Here is an 18,399-nt window from a genome sequence, read left to right as displayed (position 1 = left end):
ATCTCTGCGTTCTAATTAAACTTTATTTATGGACATGGTTTGCTAACTATTTTATAAAGTTTTAGTTTGAAAGGTTAACGCTCCGTCTTAAACTCTAGAAGGGGTTGTGTCATCGTAACTGGGGTCTGGATGTGGCCAGACGATTACTGCACGTGGGTCAGGCTCAGCACTGACCCTCCCTTTAGACTTGCACCAGCAGAGACCTGACTGTAGGTCAGTTTGTTACTGGGCTTGTTTTATAAGAACATTCAGGACTCCACCAGGGAGTTAAGCTGACTGCCAGGGATTCTCAGGCGCCCCCCACCCCCACGCCATGGCCAGGACAGTTGATACTTGCCATCTTTGTCTTCAGAGACAGAAACTTCTGTCCAAACAGAGGCTCTTTGATTGAGGTTGACCCAGCAAAGCCACTTTTTGCCCATTTTGGGCAACATCCACGGGCCCTCACCTTGTTCATCCCTTGGCCTCTTCAGAATGTTCTACAAGGAAAGAATACTGTCTGGCTGCCACATCCTGGGGTTTGGTTGGCAGAAGTCTCCATAGGGGGTTACGTAAGGCAAGAAGGCAAGTCAGGAGGAGTCACCCCAGGAAATCTTCCTTGTCACGAGGATAAACGTGCCCTTTGGGCACCGGAAACTGGAAATGGCCGGTACTAGACAAACAGCTACCTTCAGTCCTGAGTATAACTGAGTCATTGTTTTAAGTCCTGGCAACTTGCGGTTTCCACTCCAGCAAGGACTCGAGGGAGGAAGGGCATTTGTTCCAGAAGCTGGTGTTTCAGCAAGCCACGCTTGGGGCTTTGTTTTGTTTACAGGGAGAGGTGACATCCAGCCTCAGTTGGACAGCGCTCTCCAAGATGTCAACGACAAGTATCTCTTGTTGGAAGAGACCGAAAAGCAGGCAGTCCGGAAAGCACTGATTGAAGAACGCGGCCGATTCTGTACCTTCATCTCTATGCTGCGGCCCGTGATTGTGAGTCAGTGGAAAGCTCTGGAAGGCTTACACTGCTGGTGTGGAGGAGACTTTCCTTTATTTATCCAACCATCACTGAGTCGTCAGGAATCGGCTGTGTATCAGGGATCATGATGGTGGAATCACTTCTGTAGAGCAGTGATTCTCCATGAGTTGCCAATGGCCACATGGCCCACTCCTGGTGCACAGTTCTTAGCCCGAGTTGTTGACTTACTCTTTTCCCCCCCAAGTCTAGAAGGCCTTGCAGAGTGGTTCTTAAAGTGTGATCGCCTGGCCAGCAGTGTCACCTGGGAATTGGTTACAAATGCGCTTCTCGAGCCCAACCCAGACCTTACTGAATCCAAATCCTACCAAATCCAAGCCTTTAGGGGTGGGGACCCAGGCATCTGTGTGGTTTTTTTTTAATTATTTTTAGTTTATTTATTTATTTTGAGAGAGAATGAGAAAGCAAGCAGGGGAGGGACAGAGAGAGGGAGAGAGAGAATCCCAAACAGGCCCCACGCCCAGTGCAGAATCCAGTGTGGGGCTTGAACTCCTGAACCTTGAGACCATGACATGAGCTGAAATCAAGAGTTGGACACTTAAGTGATCCCCAGTCATCTGTGTTTCAAACAAGCCTTTCAGGTGATTTTGAGACCCAGTGGCTAGGTTCAACACCAGTGAGTGACCATGAGGTTAATAGGGGAAGAGCCTCAACAAATCAATTCATACTTATTTATTTATTTATTTTTGAGAGAAAGAGCGAACCCATGAGCAGGGAAAGGGGCAGATAGAGAATCTTTTTTTGTTTTTGTTTTTGTTTGTTTTTGAGAGAGAGAGAGCACATGAGTTGGCGAGAGGTGGGGAAGGTAGGAAGAGAGAATCTCAAGCAGGCTCCATGCCCACAGCACAGAGCCCAATGCAGGGTTCGATCCCATGATCATGATCCTGGAATCATGACCTGGGCTGAAATCAAAGAGTCAGATGCTTAACCACCTGAGCCACCCAGACGTCCTAGATTTTTTTTTTTTAAGTTTATTTATTTATTTTGAGAGAGACACAGAGACAGAGAGGAAGGGGCAGAGAGAAGGAGTGAGAGAATCCCAAGTAGACTCCAAACCACCAGCGCAGAGCCCTATGTGGGGCTTAAACCCACAAACCGTGAGATCATGACCTGAGCCGAAGTCGGACGCTTAACCGACTGAGCCACCCAGGCGCCCCAAGACTTATTTTTTTAAGTAAATCATTTGCATGCCATAATTGAGGACTTTTGCTGTAGGCATTCTTGAAGCTGACACAACGACCCCAGCTCACTTCCCTCAGCCCTAGCAAAATGCCCAAGTAGGAGTCGTTCCTCTGAGCACAGAACTTTTCCATGGCTCATTCTTGCCGAGGCCTGCAGTCCCAGCTTGGTACTTGGGTGAAGTGAATGACTTTCTTCCACAGTCTCCTGCCCCTATCTCACTTGCTGTGACTTTCTATCAAGTAGGTGGGGAAAAAATAAGAAAGAAGGGGGAGGGGATAGTTAACTTTATTACACACACATGTGCTGTCACCAAGAGCTGTTATCAGATCTGGACCAAAATTGTTCCAAATCGTGTCAACCGTCGAAGCTGAGTGAGCTCAGAGGGCCTCGGCCTATGGAGGGGGCTATGCTGCAGGACTCCATGAGAAGATGCAGGCTGACCATTCGGGAAGATGTGGCAGCTCCCCCCCCCCCCCCCACCAGGCACCATGAGGAAGGCCACGTGTTTTCTTTGACTTGCTCACCACTGTCTGGGCGGGACAGGTCACTCCATAATTATGGCAGATTCCTTTTTCCCTTTCTGTTTCCCAAAAGAAAGGGCTGGTAGTGCCTTTAGCCAAGATGTACCAGTCTCGAGGTGACTTTTCTGGAAAGTTGAAAGGGTTAGACAGTAACCCTAATAAAAACAGTTGAGCCAAGACCATGAATGAATCACTCATGATGACACGTTGTGGATTACTTTCCTTCAGGAAGAAGAAATCTCCATGCTAGGGGAAATAACTCACCTTCAGACCATCTCAGAAGATCTGAAAAGCCTGACCATGGACCCTCACAAATTGCCCTCCTCAAGTGAACAGGTAGGAGCTGTGGGCACTCGGGAGAGCAAACCAAAGACATAAAGGTTCAAGGTCTCGAGAGTTCCCAGAGGCATCTCATTTAAAGTCCTATCTGTGTTTCACTATATGGTGAAATACAGTAACCATCGTTGCTAGCCATTATAGAGCACTTGCTGTGTGCCATGTATGTTCTAAGCGCTTTACATAGACTTCCTCAGCTAATCTTCAGTATTATTCCCATTTGACAGAGCAGGACACTGAGGCACTGAGAGATAAAGTCCTTTAACCAGGTTCAGCTAGCTAATTAGTGGTAGAAGTGGGATTTGAACCCAGCAGTCGAGAGCCCATGCATGGCCTTAACCACTGTGTTCACCTGTCCTCTAGAAATAAACTCTCACAGGAACATGATAGTGATGTGTTTTGGTCATCCTTGTGAACCATTCTCACTGAATTTCTCCCATTCTGATGGATTAAAACAGGATCTCTTTTACAGAAAAGATGACATCTTTCGTGCTTATTCATTTGGTTCATATGACATTAACACATCAAGTGGGAAGGACCGTGTTTGGGGGGACAGCTGATGAATCACATGCTGGCTTTTGCCCTTTGTATAAAATTCTCATTGCCTCCCTGGAGAACCAACTCAGAGGACAAATACAAGAGTTTACGTTTTCCATTCTATGAAATTGCTTTTGTCAAATCACAGCAGGCACACGTTTGCTCCGTGAATAGACATTTATTGAGAATCTACTACGTGAATGAAAGGTAGACCTCACATTCAAATAGCTATTTGTCAAGCAGGGGAGCCAGATGTAGAAGTAACTGCGAACAAATTGGCTTGCTCTTGATTCTGTCAGGTTTTAAAATCTCAGGGCCAGAAGTGACCCACTGAATATCAGGCGGCTGACGTGCAAGACCGACAAATCCTAACACCGTCATTGAATTTGTGGTGCTATGAGACAAGAATCCTATAAATTCTGGCCTTGAGTATACCTGACTCCTGTAAATCGTTAATCTGTAGCTGTAAATCTCTCCCTCTCCCTCTAGACTGACATTTCATGGTCCCCTCCCCCCTTCCAATTTTTTATATTTTTGCTTGTCTCAGAAAAAGGATTATGACATTGATGGATTGGTACTGTTGTTCTTTAACTGAAGAAAGGACGTTAACAACATTTTGTACGTTAACCCCACCCCTCGATGATGACAGCATTTTGATGATACAGGTTAAAGATTTGATGGATGATGTTTCCCTTCTCAGCACCTCACCTACCCACTTGGCTCTGTCCCCTTAGGTGATTCTGGACTTGAAAGGTTCTGATTATAGTTGGTCGTACCAGACGCCACCCTCTTCTCCCAGCACCACCATGTCCCGCAAGTCTAGTGTCTGCAGGTAAGTAAAGCTGGGCTCTGCCCCTACTCACCTGCAGCGAGAATCCTCCGGAAATGTCTGCCATCTGCAAAATTGTTCTCTAGCGGTTTTCTGTTAGAAGACCATTCTTGGCCTGCTGACTGCAAAGCGTATTCTCTTTTTGAAGGATGGCAACTTCATCACGCATCACTAACCCTTCTTGATGTACGCAACCTACTGACCTTTCTCTTTGACTTTTCAAAGCCAAGTAGATTTCCACTTCTTGCAAATTTAGCAGTGAGAGGAAAGAGCAGGGTGGATCTGCCTGGTCTGTGTCTGGTTATGTCCCCAAACACACGTGTGTGTGTGTGTGTGTGTGTGTGTGTGTGTGTGTGTGGTTTCGTATTTGACCTTGGGCAGTAAACACAGAGCAGTAATTTCAGACTTAAGATGCTACATCATGAAAATGTTGGTTGGTTCCTTGTCATCACTTATGGGCTGTGTGTGTGTGTGTGTGTGTGTGTGCGTGTTTGACAAATCTGTTGGGTTTTCATTTTGCTAACAAAGAGAACTATCTCACTAATACAAAACAAAGCTGCACGAGTTCTCTCTTCTTTCTTCTAGTTTTAGCTTCAGTCAAAAATCATGCGGCACTGACAGCATCGGCCTTCAGCTTGCTGGAGTGCAGCTGCTGTGGGCTTTACTGCCAGTCCCCAAATGCCCTCTTCTGGCTGATTGGTGGGGTGGGGGGGTGGGGTCGGGGGAAGCAAAAATTATGGTAATTATCCCCAGCGGCAGTGATTTCCTCTGGCACACTCCCCTCTATCTGTCGGAACATTCGTTGTCAAGTAATTCTAGCGTAGAGCAGTCACGGTCCTGACTACCTCATTAGCTGTCAGGGTCTGTGAAATCTGACAAGACTCTCTTGCCGGGAGCAGAAACCACACCCTTGGTAATCCCAGGCTGGGTTGTTTATTCCGGCCCTTCCAGTGCTTCCCGTTGTCGGTTCTGCTTGTTTGGACCGCGGGGCTGTGTTCGGTTTTCTGGTTTTTGCACTCTGAGTTACCAGAGCGCATACTTGTTAGAACTGGAGACACAGCGCAGACAGAACACCCGGAGGGTGTGTGACGCTTCTCAACATCCTGTTTACTGTTCACCTCGGAAACAAACAGCTCAGCCTCGGCTGCCTGTAGTTGTTGAAAGCCGCCTGCCTCTTGCCACGTGTGCTGCTAACACCAGGCCCGCAGATACTCTCACAGAGAAATTTCTGTGATCAGGGAAAAGCCATTCATTCAAGCATCGACTCTGGTAAGAAGAGGTAAAACACGCTGACATGAACACACAGAGTTGATTTGCCCGTGTTCTTTATGACGGTCTTGAACCAGGCTCGTCGAGGATGAAGTCTCCTTGAGGGGCCCCGTGGCACCTGCACTCCCAAAGTGATGGTTGTCCGGGTGGACCTTGGTTTCCTGGACCCAGATGGTGCATCTGAGGGAGAGCCTTGAATATACTAACCAGATGATGCTGAAGCCTTAGTGGGTTTCGCTCCGTGGTCATGAGGTTCTGCAAGCAGATGAGCAGATAAGATCAGCCCCGTCTCTTTTCCTGCCACAGATGTTAGGTCTCTAGCTTTGGTGGTAGATGACCTAGCTGAATTAATTGGGTAGCACTTGACTCTTCAGAATCCCGGGCCTCCGTGCCGGGGACACCTCATCGTACCATCAGAGAAGTGAGTCTTGGCGGACCTGCTTTTTGACAACTCCCACTTTTCTCCCTGCTTGCTCACATGATAAAAACCTTTTGTTTACTAGCTTAATGACTTGGTGTTTTGGAAACACGTTTTACCGTTGCCCAGCTCTCCGTGGTACCCAGCTGATTATATTATGTTCTCTCCCCTCCCCTGTTCCGTTGTCTTCTGTTTCCCCCCTTCCCCTATCCCTGCCCCTCAACCTTGCACGCCCGCGTTCCCTCCGCCCCCACAGCAGCCTGAACAGCGTCAACAGCAGTGACTCGCGCTCCAGCGGCTCTCACACTCACTCCCCCAGCTCACACTACCGCTACCGTAGCTCCAACCTGGCCCAGCAGGCGCCCGTCCGCCTGTCCAGCGTGTCCTCCCACGACTCAGGATTCATTTCGCAGGACGCCTTCCAGTCCAAGTCACCGTCCCCCATGCCGCCAGAGGCCCCCAACCAGGTAAGGGTGCCCTTGGCTCCGGAAGTGGCTGTGGTGCCTGGACCACCGTCACTGGCCGGATGCGAAGAAAGATGTTGGTTCAGGCAGACCCCTGTCCTCTCGACGCAAGAAACCTCTGGATTAATTTCTCATCTTTAGATGTGTCCTTTCCCCAAAGGGTGAGAACCATAAGTTGGGTTTGAAGCCTGTCTCCATGGTGGTGATGGTCAAGTCGCCACATTGGTTTGGGGAGTCCTCTCAGGTAAGTAGACGGACTCAAGGAAGTTTGGCCATCCTCCGGCATCCCTGTAAGTGCCCGGCTTCGCATGCTGCTTAATTAACGGACGTGCGTGCGATGGTGGCACCTTCTCCGCCGGCACGTCCGCTTCTCTCTGAATGGCGGAGATTCTGTCCTTGAACGGTGCCTTGGAAACCTTCCTTGGCCCTCTCCAGTTCCTTTTAGCAATTGGTGTGAGGATGAGAATGAATCCTTAGAGCCCTTGCAGATAATTCCGTTGGCATTCTGCTCCCGGGAGAGGGGACGGCGGGGAATCTTCCAGCCCCAGTTGGGTCAAGTGGCGCCAGACCCAGCCCAGCCCAGCCCGTGGTTCCAGCTGGAGCAGGAAGCAGGGGCTGGACAGGGTATTGTGACACCCTTCCCGTGCTACCCTCTCCGTCCTCTTTCTCTGAGTGCCAGGGGTCTGGCTTCCTACTTAGTAATAAGCAGCACAACAGCAGACGCCATCCAGGGTGCCCCGCAGTGCCATCTGCTGGGAGCATGTGGCTCAGTGCCCGCTGTGTGTTCGGAGGCTGACCCAGCTTTGGCCCAAGATCCTTTGGACTTAGAAGGTCGCGTGCTTTTCTTGTATCCAGGTATCCAGTTGGCTTCACAGTCACTGACTGCAGTGTCCCCGGCACCACCCTAGGACGTGCTACGTCTGCTATCTGTGCAGCATTGTTATCCCTGTTTTGTTGTGGAAACAGAGGCTCAGAGATGTGACTTACCCAAGCTGCACAATTATCTGACCTGCAGGTTGGGGACCTGGGACAAGGGTTTCTGGCAAGCAGTCCAGAGTCCTTTCTGTTCTGTCTCAGCCATGAGGTGTCCCTGGGAGAGTGTTTTGCGGAACACTTCATGTAGAGAAAGCAGCTGAAGTATTTTGGGAATTTAAGCCAGAAGGTTCCTTGCCTGATGTGTCTGACGTTGATGAACCCAGAGGTTGGTTCTCAGCTCAGTGGTCCCTCTGGCATTTTTCAGCTGTCCCAGGAGACTGTGGCCTCTCTCTGTCTTTGTGGGAGAGAGACTTCATTTCAAACAGAGACATTCTGGGCCAAGAGCCACGACTTTGAGTTCTAATGTGCTTGTCCTAGCTGGGGCGCTTTGGCTTGGTCCGAAAGGTGTCACCTGCCTGTCCCCCGCCATGTGGCAGAGCTAAACCATACCTGTGTGTCTTGAAAGCAGAGTGTGAATGGTTGAAAGGAAAACAGGAATTTGCAATTTCTTCCAAGGCTATTCTGATGTGCAGCCTAATTCTGTGTGTGTTTTTAATCAACTGACAAATTAACATAGTATTGTGTGCTGACACTCCTTTCTAAAAAAAGAGAGGCCACGTGCTCCAGCCTCCCTGACAAAGACTGTGTGTGAATCAGGCTGAAGTGAGCGTTTCTGCCTCCAGTAATGTCGAGGGAAGCAGAAGTTGGCACGTGGGATTTACTTAAATCTGAAAGCTGGTGCCCAAGTTGCTTGGCTAACAACTCTGGGGTACTCTAGGGTAGTTTTCATAGGCTCAGGGATGCTGCAAAATTTAAAACAGAATTCTATTTTTACAAAAAAAAAAAAAAAGGCATTACAGCTGCTTATAATTGTAAGGTAGAGGGGAAGTTAAGGAAATTGTACAAAGTCACATAGGCCAGAGGATCCAGTCTCCTAAAATGTTACCTTTATTTAGGATGAGGAAGGGCACACACATCTCTAAGGGGAAGGAGCCCTTCCTTTCTCTACTCGGTCACATGGGTCTCAACCAATGCCAAGTGATGAAATATGTGAAGAATTCTCCCGTTTTCCTCCACTGTGCCCTTTTCAAATTTAACCTCAATCCACTTGTGCCCAGGAGTGGGACTGTGTCTATTGTGAGGGTCTCGTCCTAGAGCTGTTCATTCCATGGAGGCAAGAGGTTCTTTAGGAAAAATGAACAGAAGCCAAAAGAAATAGGAACCTGCAGTCCTGGAATGGTTTATTGGTTCTTTTTTTCAAGTTGAACATACTTGAATTAGAGGGACCAAAATGAACAGCCCTAGTAAATTATAGTGATAACTGGCCTCTCTGTACACTTGATTAAGTGCTACATACATAGATGGACACATAGAAAATTTCATTTTCTCTTCCTCTGTTAGATATTAGTGATCCCTGTGCCAAAAATGAAAGAAATTGGAGTTTTAGATTAAGGTTGCGGCTCCTCAACTGAGAAGTGACAGAATCGTAACTTAAATACAAACCCTCAAACTTTGGCTCCGGAACCACCAACCAGACTCTGAGCTTGAGGAGCCATCAAGGCGTCCAGTGGGTAGCGTGTCCTTGCTTTGGTTCTGTGGGGCCCCATGCATTGGAGTGTCTTCTCGGAGCCTTGCTGCTTGCAGGATGGAGAGCTATAGCTCTATCCCTTTGCTGGAACCTTTCTTTCTTTGGCTGTGAAGGAGGTGGACATGAACATGACAGAAACGTGAATCTGGCCTCCTTGGCAGTGAATTCAGGAACACTTTGAGGAAGTAAGAGTAGACCCCGGTAGGGTTGGGCTTATTTAAACAAAAGGATGAGCCGGAGATTGGAGTTAGCAGCGAACAGAACTTAAATATCTGGGTGTGCCCGAAGCACTATCTTGGTGCTTATATTGGAAGTTTATATTGGAAGAGATGGTCTTCATCACTCATCCATTCAGTAGTTTTGAGCACCTGTCACGTGCCAGTACAGGACTAGAAAGTTTGAGACATAACGGTGAGCCCACGGGCATGGTCCCTGCCCGAGCCGAATGTCAGGAGACTGAGCTGGGGGCACGTACCCCGGCTGACACCAGGCGACTGGCAACACTGGAGGTGAAATAAAGATCGGCACAAGGACATGTTGTCCCAAGTCAGACCTCCTTTCTGTAATGCCCCAGATCTCTCCAGATGCTCCGTCCCTCCCTAGATGGCCCCTGGAAACATTGCACTGATCTCAAGGCCTCACTGGCCAAACCTCAAAATCATTTCCCAGGCAGAGAAACCTGAAAACCTGCCCTGTGAAGATGCAGCTTCATGGCTGGAAACCACCCTGCACGGGTGCAGAGGTTGCATGTGACACAGGGAGAGGCTGGGGACTGGAGAGGTATGGAGCAGAAGCCCAAGCTGGGTGGTGGTGGTGGAGGGGGTCAGTCCTCAGGCACTAAGTATGCCTGTGCACCTGAGAGATAGCAAAGGCAGGCCTCCCCTGGGACCTCGACTTGTGGCTTGAGAAGAAATGCCCAAAGGAACACGGGGAGTCTCACCGACCAGTGCCAGGCACACACTAGACACACACACATCAGGGTCCTGAGGGGCTGACCATCTGGCAGGTGTCTCGTGCTGCTTTTCGAGGGCTTGAAAGCCTCTGTGTGGGTGCAGCTTTGGCAAAGGGAAAAAAATAACCCTAACCCTCTGCTTCTCTCATCCTTCCCTCTTCTGTGTATATGTCTGTCTCTCTCTCTGTGCGTGCACTTCCCCACCCCATCTTCTTGTTTTGATTTCCTGTTACTTTTGGTGGCATGTGGTCCCTCCCTGCTGCAGAACTCGTCCAGCTCGGCCTCCTCTGAAGCCTCCGAAACCTGCCAGTCCGTGAGCGAGTGCAGCTCGCCCACCTCAGTCAGCTCAGGCTCCACCATGGGCGCCTGGGCGTCCACAGAGAAGGTGACCGGCTGGGCCCCGGCCACCGTGGCCAACCCCTCCTCCCCTGCCCCCCACCTACCGTCACTGTCACCACCAGGACCTTGAAACTCAAAATCTACAAAATGCATCCCAGGAGCAGTCCCTTTTGGGGACAAGAGAGGGACAAGGCTGAGGGCTTTTTCTTGAAAGGGTGCCTGGCTCCTGGGCAATGACCTTGCAGTGTCCTGAGGGAGAGGAAGGGGTATGGGGAGCTCGGAGGTGGAAGGCTCCTTCTCAGAAGTGTCGTGCGCTCATCTGTCCCCCCTCCCCCTCCCAAGTACCCCACCCACCGTGGCCTCCTTGTTGCAGTACCATCGGAGGAGGACATCTCACTGCATCAGAGGCTGTGCGCTTTTCTTCCTTTTAGTTCGCCAACCCCTCCTCCCCCATCACCCCGATTTGGATTCTGCTCCTGAACAGTGTGATGATTTCAGAAACCCGGAATGAACAGTTTTCAGTTGTTGCTTGAGAATGTTTTAAATTTGCATAATGAGATGAACAAATCATTATCACCGTGAAATTAAGCTCCATTGGTTGTAAATCATCCAAAACCATTGAGAATGCCAAAAAATTAAGGACACCGATCAATTTCCACACTACTCTAAAATGTAGATAAATTGTTTGCTTGACTGAACACTTCTTGCCGTCCAGTATGTGTTCTTTGCCCCGTGGCCCTTCCTCTGGCACCACGGATCATCCAGGAGCAGCGGGGCCCGCCGCTTGTTTTATTTATAAATACCCAGGTCTCCCTCCTCCCTTGAATGTCAATGCCATCTTGTACCTCCACACTCATCCTGTTATATTAATTTTATTTTCCTCCCCCCCCCTTTTTTTGTTTGTTTTGTTTCCAGTTGTCTAACGGGTTTTCTCACTGTAGTTTGCCAAGTGAGTCCCATGTGGGGCCCGTGGGGGCAAGCCTTTCCCCTCATTGCCTGCCTGCCTCCCGCCTGCTCCCTCGGGTCACCTCTGTCCACCTTCCAGACTACGCTCATTATTACACCATTGGGCCCGGCATGTTCCCGTCATCTCAGATCCCTAGCTGGAAGGTTTGTGTCTCTCCTCCCTCCTCTCTTTCCCTCCTCCCCCTTCATGGCTCTGTGCTCCCCCCTCTTCTGTCCCACGGTCCTCATCCAGACCCCCCCCCTTGCCCCTTCCTTCCACACTCTGCCTTCCTCCCCATATAACACCTCTCCCTAAGAAAATTCCCACTGGGAAGAACCAAAAAGCAGCAGGCAGATCTGAGATAGAAATGTCCACATGGAGCGGAGCTGGGAGAGGCTCCCTTTCGGAAACATTCATTCGGCCCGGTTAGAGGTGGTTAGACGGTGATGCCAGACATGGCCTTGCAGGGCCGGCAGGCAGTTCTACACTGTTGGGGCCACCGCAGGGTGTCACTGTTACCAGGGGCTGGGAGGGACTGCCCTTCTCCGCCATGTGCCTCAGACTTGTCCCTGGAGTCCCTTATTGGGCCATGGTAACGGAACCATAATCCAAACTATGTTTTTGGCTTATCATCATGTTTTATCTTCAATGTGAATGCAGACTTTATTTTTAGTCTCATTTGTTTTATATTAAAACATGTTTGCTTTAATATAAAAGCAAAGTTTTAAAATTATTTCCTAGCGAGTCCAATTGATGCCAGGAGGATATCCTACAAGGAGGTGCCCCGAATTTGAATCGCAGGTTAGCCTAGGCTGCGGCATCTAGAGCAGGTCTTGGCTTAACCCCTCACAGGTAGTGTGGACCCCTCAGGCTCCTCAGGGTCTTCCTGCTGACCCCAGAGGCCTGCCTTTCCTATGTGAGGGCCTCAGAGGGCACATCCTGAGGGCCCTCGCTGGGGGGCGCAGTATCCAGGAAGTGGAGGTTCAGCCTCCGAGCGAGGCTGAATTCCTTTAGTGCCTCCTGGTGGCCACTTCACTCAAGTGAAGACATTTGGGCTGCTGGAGGAGAGAGGGTTCCTTCAGACATCAGAAGTGGGGGGCACTGTCCCTGGGGATTGGGTCTCCACTGGCTGGTGCCTTCGGACACCTTAGACACTTGGTCAGCCATTAGGTGGCTGAGTCTCCCACAGGTACCCACCTGCCTGGTTGTTGAAGGCTTTTCATCTTTGGGCAGATATGAGGAAAGGGGAGGCACCCGGGGGGCCCCCAAAGGATTTTCCACTGCCTTCTTTTCGAGCCGGCTGAGGACATAGAAGGGCCTGCTGGCCTGTCCTAGCCTGAGCTTCCCCTACCAGGGCCAGCTGCCGTCTGCGGGCAGCTGTCCGGAGGGTTCTGCGGCCCTCCACATGGAGGCCGAGGCCCTGGTGCTTGACCACACTTGTTCTACTTAGGACTGGGCCAAGCCAGGACCTTATGATCAGCCCCTGGTGAACACCCTACAGCGCCGCAAGGAGAAGCGGGAGCCGGACCCCAATGGAGGAGGACCCACTGCTGTGGGTGGTGCGCCTGCAGCTGCCGAGGAGGCTCAGAGACCACGGAGCATGACCGTGTCGGCTGCCACCAGGGTGACGCTTTTATTCTCTGCCCTCTAGACCTGGCCAGCAGCAGAGGGCCGAGTCAGCCTTGCAGCTGGAAGGACCTGAGCCCTGTTCCCCCCGCCCCAACCCCGAACTTCCTGCACCCCCGGGGAAAAGCCTTGTATTGACATCAGACTGGTAGAACTTTCTAGAGCCCGGGTAGGACCCATAGATGGGTGATGTTCATGGGAGCAGAATAGGAGCACTACAGAGGCTCCCGCTTGCAGGAGTATGCGGAAAGGCTCTGGGGACACCAGACAGGGCATTCACGGCCCCCGTGGCTTGTCTGTGTCTCTCTCGTTCCTCCCGCGTGCAGCCTGGTGAGGAGATGGAGGCTTGCGAGGAACTGGCGCTGGCCCTGTCGCGGGGCCTCCAGCTGGACACGCAGAGGAGCAGCCGGGACTCGCTCCAGTGCTCCAGCGGCTACAGCACGCAGACGACCACCCCATGCTGCTCTGAGGACACCATCCCCTCCCAAGGTACGAGGCGGTCCGGGGCTTCCTGAGCATTGGCAGGTGAGGAGAAGGGGTGCCCTCCCTGCCGGGACGAGGCAGAAGAATGAGCACAGCGTCAGCCCTGGCCAGCAGACCCGCTTCAGAGCCACTGTCATCCTCTGGGCATGCTCGGGAGAGCTGACCTATAGTGAGCGGGTAGCTGCCACGTCCGGTGACCGGACTTTTGCAGCTTCTCCCGTGTCTCACCATCCGGGTGCAGGATAGCTCCCAGGGTGAACTCAGATGCCGCGAATGACAATCGGGTCATTTGTGTCGCAGCACTTTGTGCTAAGCGCTCTCTTTTCCCATTTAAGCTTATGGTAGTACGGATTCTCGCCCTCGTTTTACGCATCGGACAGCGAGGCTCAGTACCTCGCCCAAACAATTAATGAGCAGCCCTGGAGCTTGAACCTCAGTTCTGAAGGCCCGAGTTCTTCACCTATTCCAGCCAACTCTTCTACTAACCCCGCCTCCCTCACCACAGCACACGCAGGCCAGCAAGATGGTGGCCAGGGCTAGGGCGCATCTGGGGGAGTTGAGCAAACGTGTTTGCGGTCCACTGGCCGGAACTTCTAGGACTAAGTGGGTCTCAGTGAAAGGCCGTTTTGCTGTCCAGGGGACATCGGGCAATGTCCGGAGACATTTTGGTTGCTGCTGACATCTAGTAGATGGTCAGGGATGCCGCTAAACATCGTGTAATGCACAGCACGGCCCCCTGTCCCCGCAACAAACCTTTCGCCTGGCCCCAGATGCCGGTGGTGCTGCTGTTCAGAAACCCGCTCAAAGACGTTCACTCTGTGTGCTTCTGCCTCCCGTGTGACCCCAGTGTTGAGAGCACATACACACACCTCGCGGACGGAGCCTGTCTTTGTACCTGTTTTCAGGGGCTCGTTGCCAGTAGCTCCGTTCTTTTTCCAGCCTTCGCCTGGCGAGTCCCTTATGAGAGAGTAAGGCCTGCGATCGTCTGTCTAAGGGTTGTTTCTCTTGTCAAATTCCGGGCTGGAGGGTCTGTGGAGTTTCTTTCCTCTTCCCGCTCACCTCCTTTATTCCTCCCAGAGCAGCTGGGTGGGTAGCCCTGATGTGGCCCGGCTTTCGGGCATGCTTCACCGCTCAACAGGATCTCGTGTGTGCCTGTGACGTCCAGCCCCGTTCTAGGGCCCAGGATTACATCGGGAGCAGGATGAAGATCCCCGCCTGGTGGCGGGGTTGGGGGGGAGTTCTCAGACATTAGGGGCCTCTAAGGACGGTGTGGAGATTGGGGGAGGTGCTTGGGATGAGGCTGTGGGTAAAGCACCTGGCCTCTCGTGCCTTTTGTCCTCTAGCACAAAAGAATCAAAAAGCAAAGCTGCTGCCTTGGAGATTCCTAATCAAACCTTATCATCAGTTTCAGATTATGATTATTTCTCTGTAAGCGGTGACCAGGAGGCAGACCAGCAGGAGTTTGACAAATCATCCACCATTCCGAGAAACAGTGACATCAGCCAGTCTTACCGACGGATGTTCCAAGCCAAGCGCCCGGCCTCAACTGCTGGCCTCCCCACCACCCTCGGACCTGCTATGGTCACCCCAGGGGTTGCAACCATCCGACGGACCCCCTCCACCAAGCCTTCTGTCCGCCGGGGGACCATCGGAGCCGGTCCCATCCCCATCAAGACACCCGTGATCCCTGTCAAGACCCCAACCGTCCCAGACCTCCCCGGGGTGCTGCCGGCACCTCCGGATGGGCCAGAGGAGAGGGGTGAGCACAGCCCCGAGTCGCCCTCTGTGGGTGAGGGCCCCCAGGGTGTCACCAGCATGCCCTCCTCAATGTGGAGTGGCCAAGCCTCCGTCAACCCTCCTCTTCCAGGCCCGAAGCCCAGTATCCCCGAGGAGCACAGACAGGCGATTCCAGAAAGCGAGGCCGAAGACCAGGAAAGGGATCCCTCAAGTGCCACTGCTTCCCCAGGCCAGATTCCAGAGAGTGACGCTGCAGACCTGAGCCCGAGAGATACTCCGCAAGGGGAAGACATGCTGAACGCCATCCGAAGGGGCGTGAAACTGAAGAAGACCACCACAAACGACCGCTCAGCCCCTCGCTTCTCGTAGGCTCGCTTAGGCTCCCAAGAAATGCTGCCAGTGGGGAAGGAACTGTTTAATTCATAAAACCTAATTTGTCTCGATCCATTCCAATCTGTAATCAAACAAAAGATTTTGTAGGCAACTCAGAATACAGCTCTTTTGAAAGTACTCGACACCTTTAGCTAAGAATTAAAAGCAACATACGTAACTGACATAACTTTGATCTTTTAATTTGTAAATATTGACAGTTTTCTTTCTGCACATTTTAATCTTAGTTTCCCTTTTGATTTTTCCGAAGGTGCCAAATTCCATTTAACTTTTTTACAAGTCTTTGTAAAATTTTAAATGCATAATGGGGCGGGGGGTGGTCGGGGCAGGGGAACCACGAAGTAGTTCATTTCAGAAAAAAGGATAACTATACTTCGCTTTTTCTTTTCTCTCTTTTCTTTTTCCTGCAAGCTTTTGTAGATGCATTGTTAGTAGTCTGGCTTAGAAGCAAATTCAAGTTATTTTAATGTACAAACAAAATGGATAAAGGGGTAAAATCTTCACTTAAACGTAGTATGTTCTGGCTGAGAAAAGCAGGAGTAACAATTGATGAGCAATATTCAGAGAGAAGTGAATCTGGAAATGGTAGACTCTGTTGGGATTGGGGGGAGGGCCGTGGGAGGGGCACACTGTCAACATAGCCGATCCTGTTAACATTTAAGAGTAGCCTTGTAGGTTGAATTTCTAGTATCTTCATGGTAAATGCATCCGAACAAGCCATACTGGATTGCAGTGTCTGTTTCTGTAGGGTGTTTAAGGACTTCCTTTCTCCCACGATTCCTCTTGACTGCACAGCACCCACCTCCAATCCCGTGCATGCTGCTGCCGCCGGTTAGACCTAGAACCCCCCACTTCAGTTACTCGTCTCTTGTACCCACTTTCATGGGATCCAAATGCGTCCAAAAAGGGTAAGGCAGTTTTAAAAATGTGAAGAACATTTTAAAATGATGAGAGCAGGGAATTCTTAGATATAGCAAATAAATGCCTTTTACTTAACTGTGCCCAGCAGGCTGGGCGCGTCGAAAAGCCCAAATATTTTGAAAAAACTCGAGCGGATTTAACAAGGGTAACCAGCTTGGAATCTAGCAACTTGCCAATGTGTTTACCAATCTGGGGGCTTGTTTTTCTTATCTTCTTTTCAACAAATGGCAGTGAATTGGCATCATACCAAACATTGAAGAGAGGAGGATTTATTTATTGTCACTGGGAATCTGGCCACTATACTGTCCCTTTTTTGTATTCTAGGTAATGTTTTTGGAATGGATTTATGTCTTTTCTTACTTTAAGTGAAAGTTCGATTTGTTCTAATGCCCATTCCCTAAAGCCAACAGAGATTTGTAGGTTTAAGAGGGATCTTGTTTGGAGAAGACAGCCGGGTTTGAAAAAACCAAGCAGGTCCCTTAAGCAATTGGGTCCGTTCCTCCGAACGAACAGGAGCTTGGTGGGTCCCCCAGACCCTGCAGGTTTCTGTTGGCTCTAATCTTCAATTACATAATCTTATGCTTTAATACATAAGTGCATTGGATGTGAGAGTAACGTACCTGTATAGTCACTGTTCTGTATATTAACATTTAACACTGCTGTGATTGCTCAAGGGCATTTTATGTTACGGCTTTAAAGCAAAGGCATGATTATTAGAAACTATTTAAGCTTTTTTTTCTTTGAAAAACAAGCTCCTTCTACAGAATATAAGCAACAGTAGTGCCTGTGGTTTAGCCCACCAATCTTGATGACTAAAAGTAGCTGATGCATTGTGCATATGATGCTTGAGATGGTTTTTGCAAAAGCAGAAATCACTGCAAGGTAATTACAATAGATAAAAGTGGTATTTTAAACCTTCGAAATAAACGGATGTGACTGTACCTTGGTACAGCTTTTCACGTGTTTAGTTTTTAAACGTTAGTATAATCTGAATAAATTTAATATAAAATGTTGCCAAATTCAATGTAGAAAGAATGTGACAAAACACCTTGGGTAGTTCTGTTTGTGTTTTTGCATATTGTAAAAGCAGTGTCACAGCTAAAAATAAAGAAATCGTTTCTCAAGGTAAATTATTGTGGTTTAGTTGCTAGTTTGTACTGAGAGTTGACCTCTCCCTGTGCAGTTTTTTGTTCTAAACTTGTATAAATAACAATTGTGTAACGTGTCTCCCTTCTACCTTGTAACAATTGCTTCAGCCTACATTATAAATAAAGAACCACTAGAAAACAAAAAACGGTATTTCAAGACTTATTAAAACTCAGTCGCAAGTCTTAGCTGTTAGAAGACACCCGGAGACTCTGGTTGGGCTTACTCAGAACACCCACAGAACGTTCTTTTTGTGATGGCCGTGAACCCCTGAGGACACGAGTTGCCTCAATCGATGAACTATGTGAACACAGTTCTAATGAGCTATCACAAACTAAAAGCAGGTGGGTTGGCTGATGATGCTAAAAATGGCTCTAGCTTTTAGAGAAGCTTCTTCCGACATATAAAGAGTGCTGCTGTCCCCTTCCCTGTGACAATCCAGGCCACAGGAGAGGAAGCAAGGCTGGAACACTGCCTCCAAAATAGGTGTCACAGTTTCAGACTGGACCCTTTCACTGCAACCCCCAAACCTCCAATCCTGCGTGAACCCCACAAACTCCATCATACTTATTTGAGTGTGTGCTGCTTCGAGGTTTTCTTTTAACCACCTAAAATCTCATTCGTGGCACCTTTAGAAAACCAAAAATGGTATCTCAAGCCCTCAATCCTCACACCCCTTCCCTAGACTTCGTATTGCAGCCCCTGAGCCTTCAACTGGAGTCTGT

The 18,399-nt window shown here is 49.8% G+C and overlaps 1 protein-coding gene across 6 annotated transcripts in view; it reads left to right on the top strand.

Annotated features, from left to right (window-relative positions):
• Positions 1 to 17,822, top strand: part of MTSS1 (MTSS I-BAR domain containing 1) — a 165,889-nt gene extending 148,067 nt beyond the window's left edge. For 2 of the 6 annotated variants that reach the window (XM_047074157.1, XM_047074158.1), the window contains 9 exons: positions 815 to 972; positions 2,947 to 3,054; positions 4,326 to 4,423; positions 6,364 to 6,574; positions 10,352 to 10,471; positions 11,341 to 11,535; positions 12,822 to 12,995; positions 13,324 to 13,486; positions 14,886 to 17,822. In XM_047074157.1, the coding sequence (XP_046930113.1) occupies positions 815 to 972; positions 2,947 to 3,054; positions 4,326 to 4,423; positions 6,364 to 6,574; positions 10,352 to 10,471; positions 11,341 to 11,535; positions 12,822 to 12,995; positions 13,324 to 13,486; positions 14,886 to 15,586 (1,928 nt within the window). In that variant the 3' untranslated portion in view covers positions 15,587 to 17,822. Of the gene's footprint in view, positions 1 to 814; positions 973 to 2,946; positions 3,055 to 4,325; positions 4,424 to 6,363; positions 6,575 to 6,731; positions 6,816 to 10,351; positions 10,472 to 11,340; positions 11,536 to 12,821; positions 12,996 to 13,323; positions 13,487 to 14,885 lie in introns of all 6 variants that reach the window. The other 4 variants (XM_047074161.1, XM_047074163.1, XM_047074160.1 and 1 more) reach the window with 3 other exon arrangements.
• The last annotated feature ends 577 nt before the right edge of the window (positions 17,823 to 18,399 follow it).

This window comes from Lynx rufus, unplaced genomic scaffold (assembly GCF_022079265.1).
Source record: "Lynx rufus isolate CCGP_SWC_20201006 ecotype Redwood Valley unplaced genomic scaffold, mLynRuf1.p SCAF_12, whole genome shotgun sequence".
Classification (NCBI taxonomy): domain Eukaryota; kingdom Metazoa; phylum Chordata; class Mammalia; order Carnivora; family Felidae; genus Lynx; species Lynx rufus.
The sequence above is the reverse complement of the archived record's forward strand: the minus strand, read 5'-3'. Positions and strand labels throughout refer to the sequence as shown.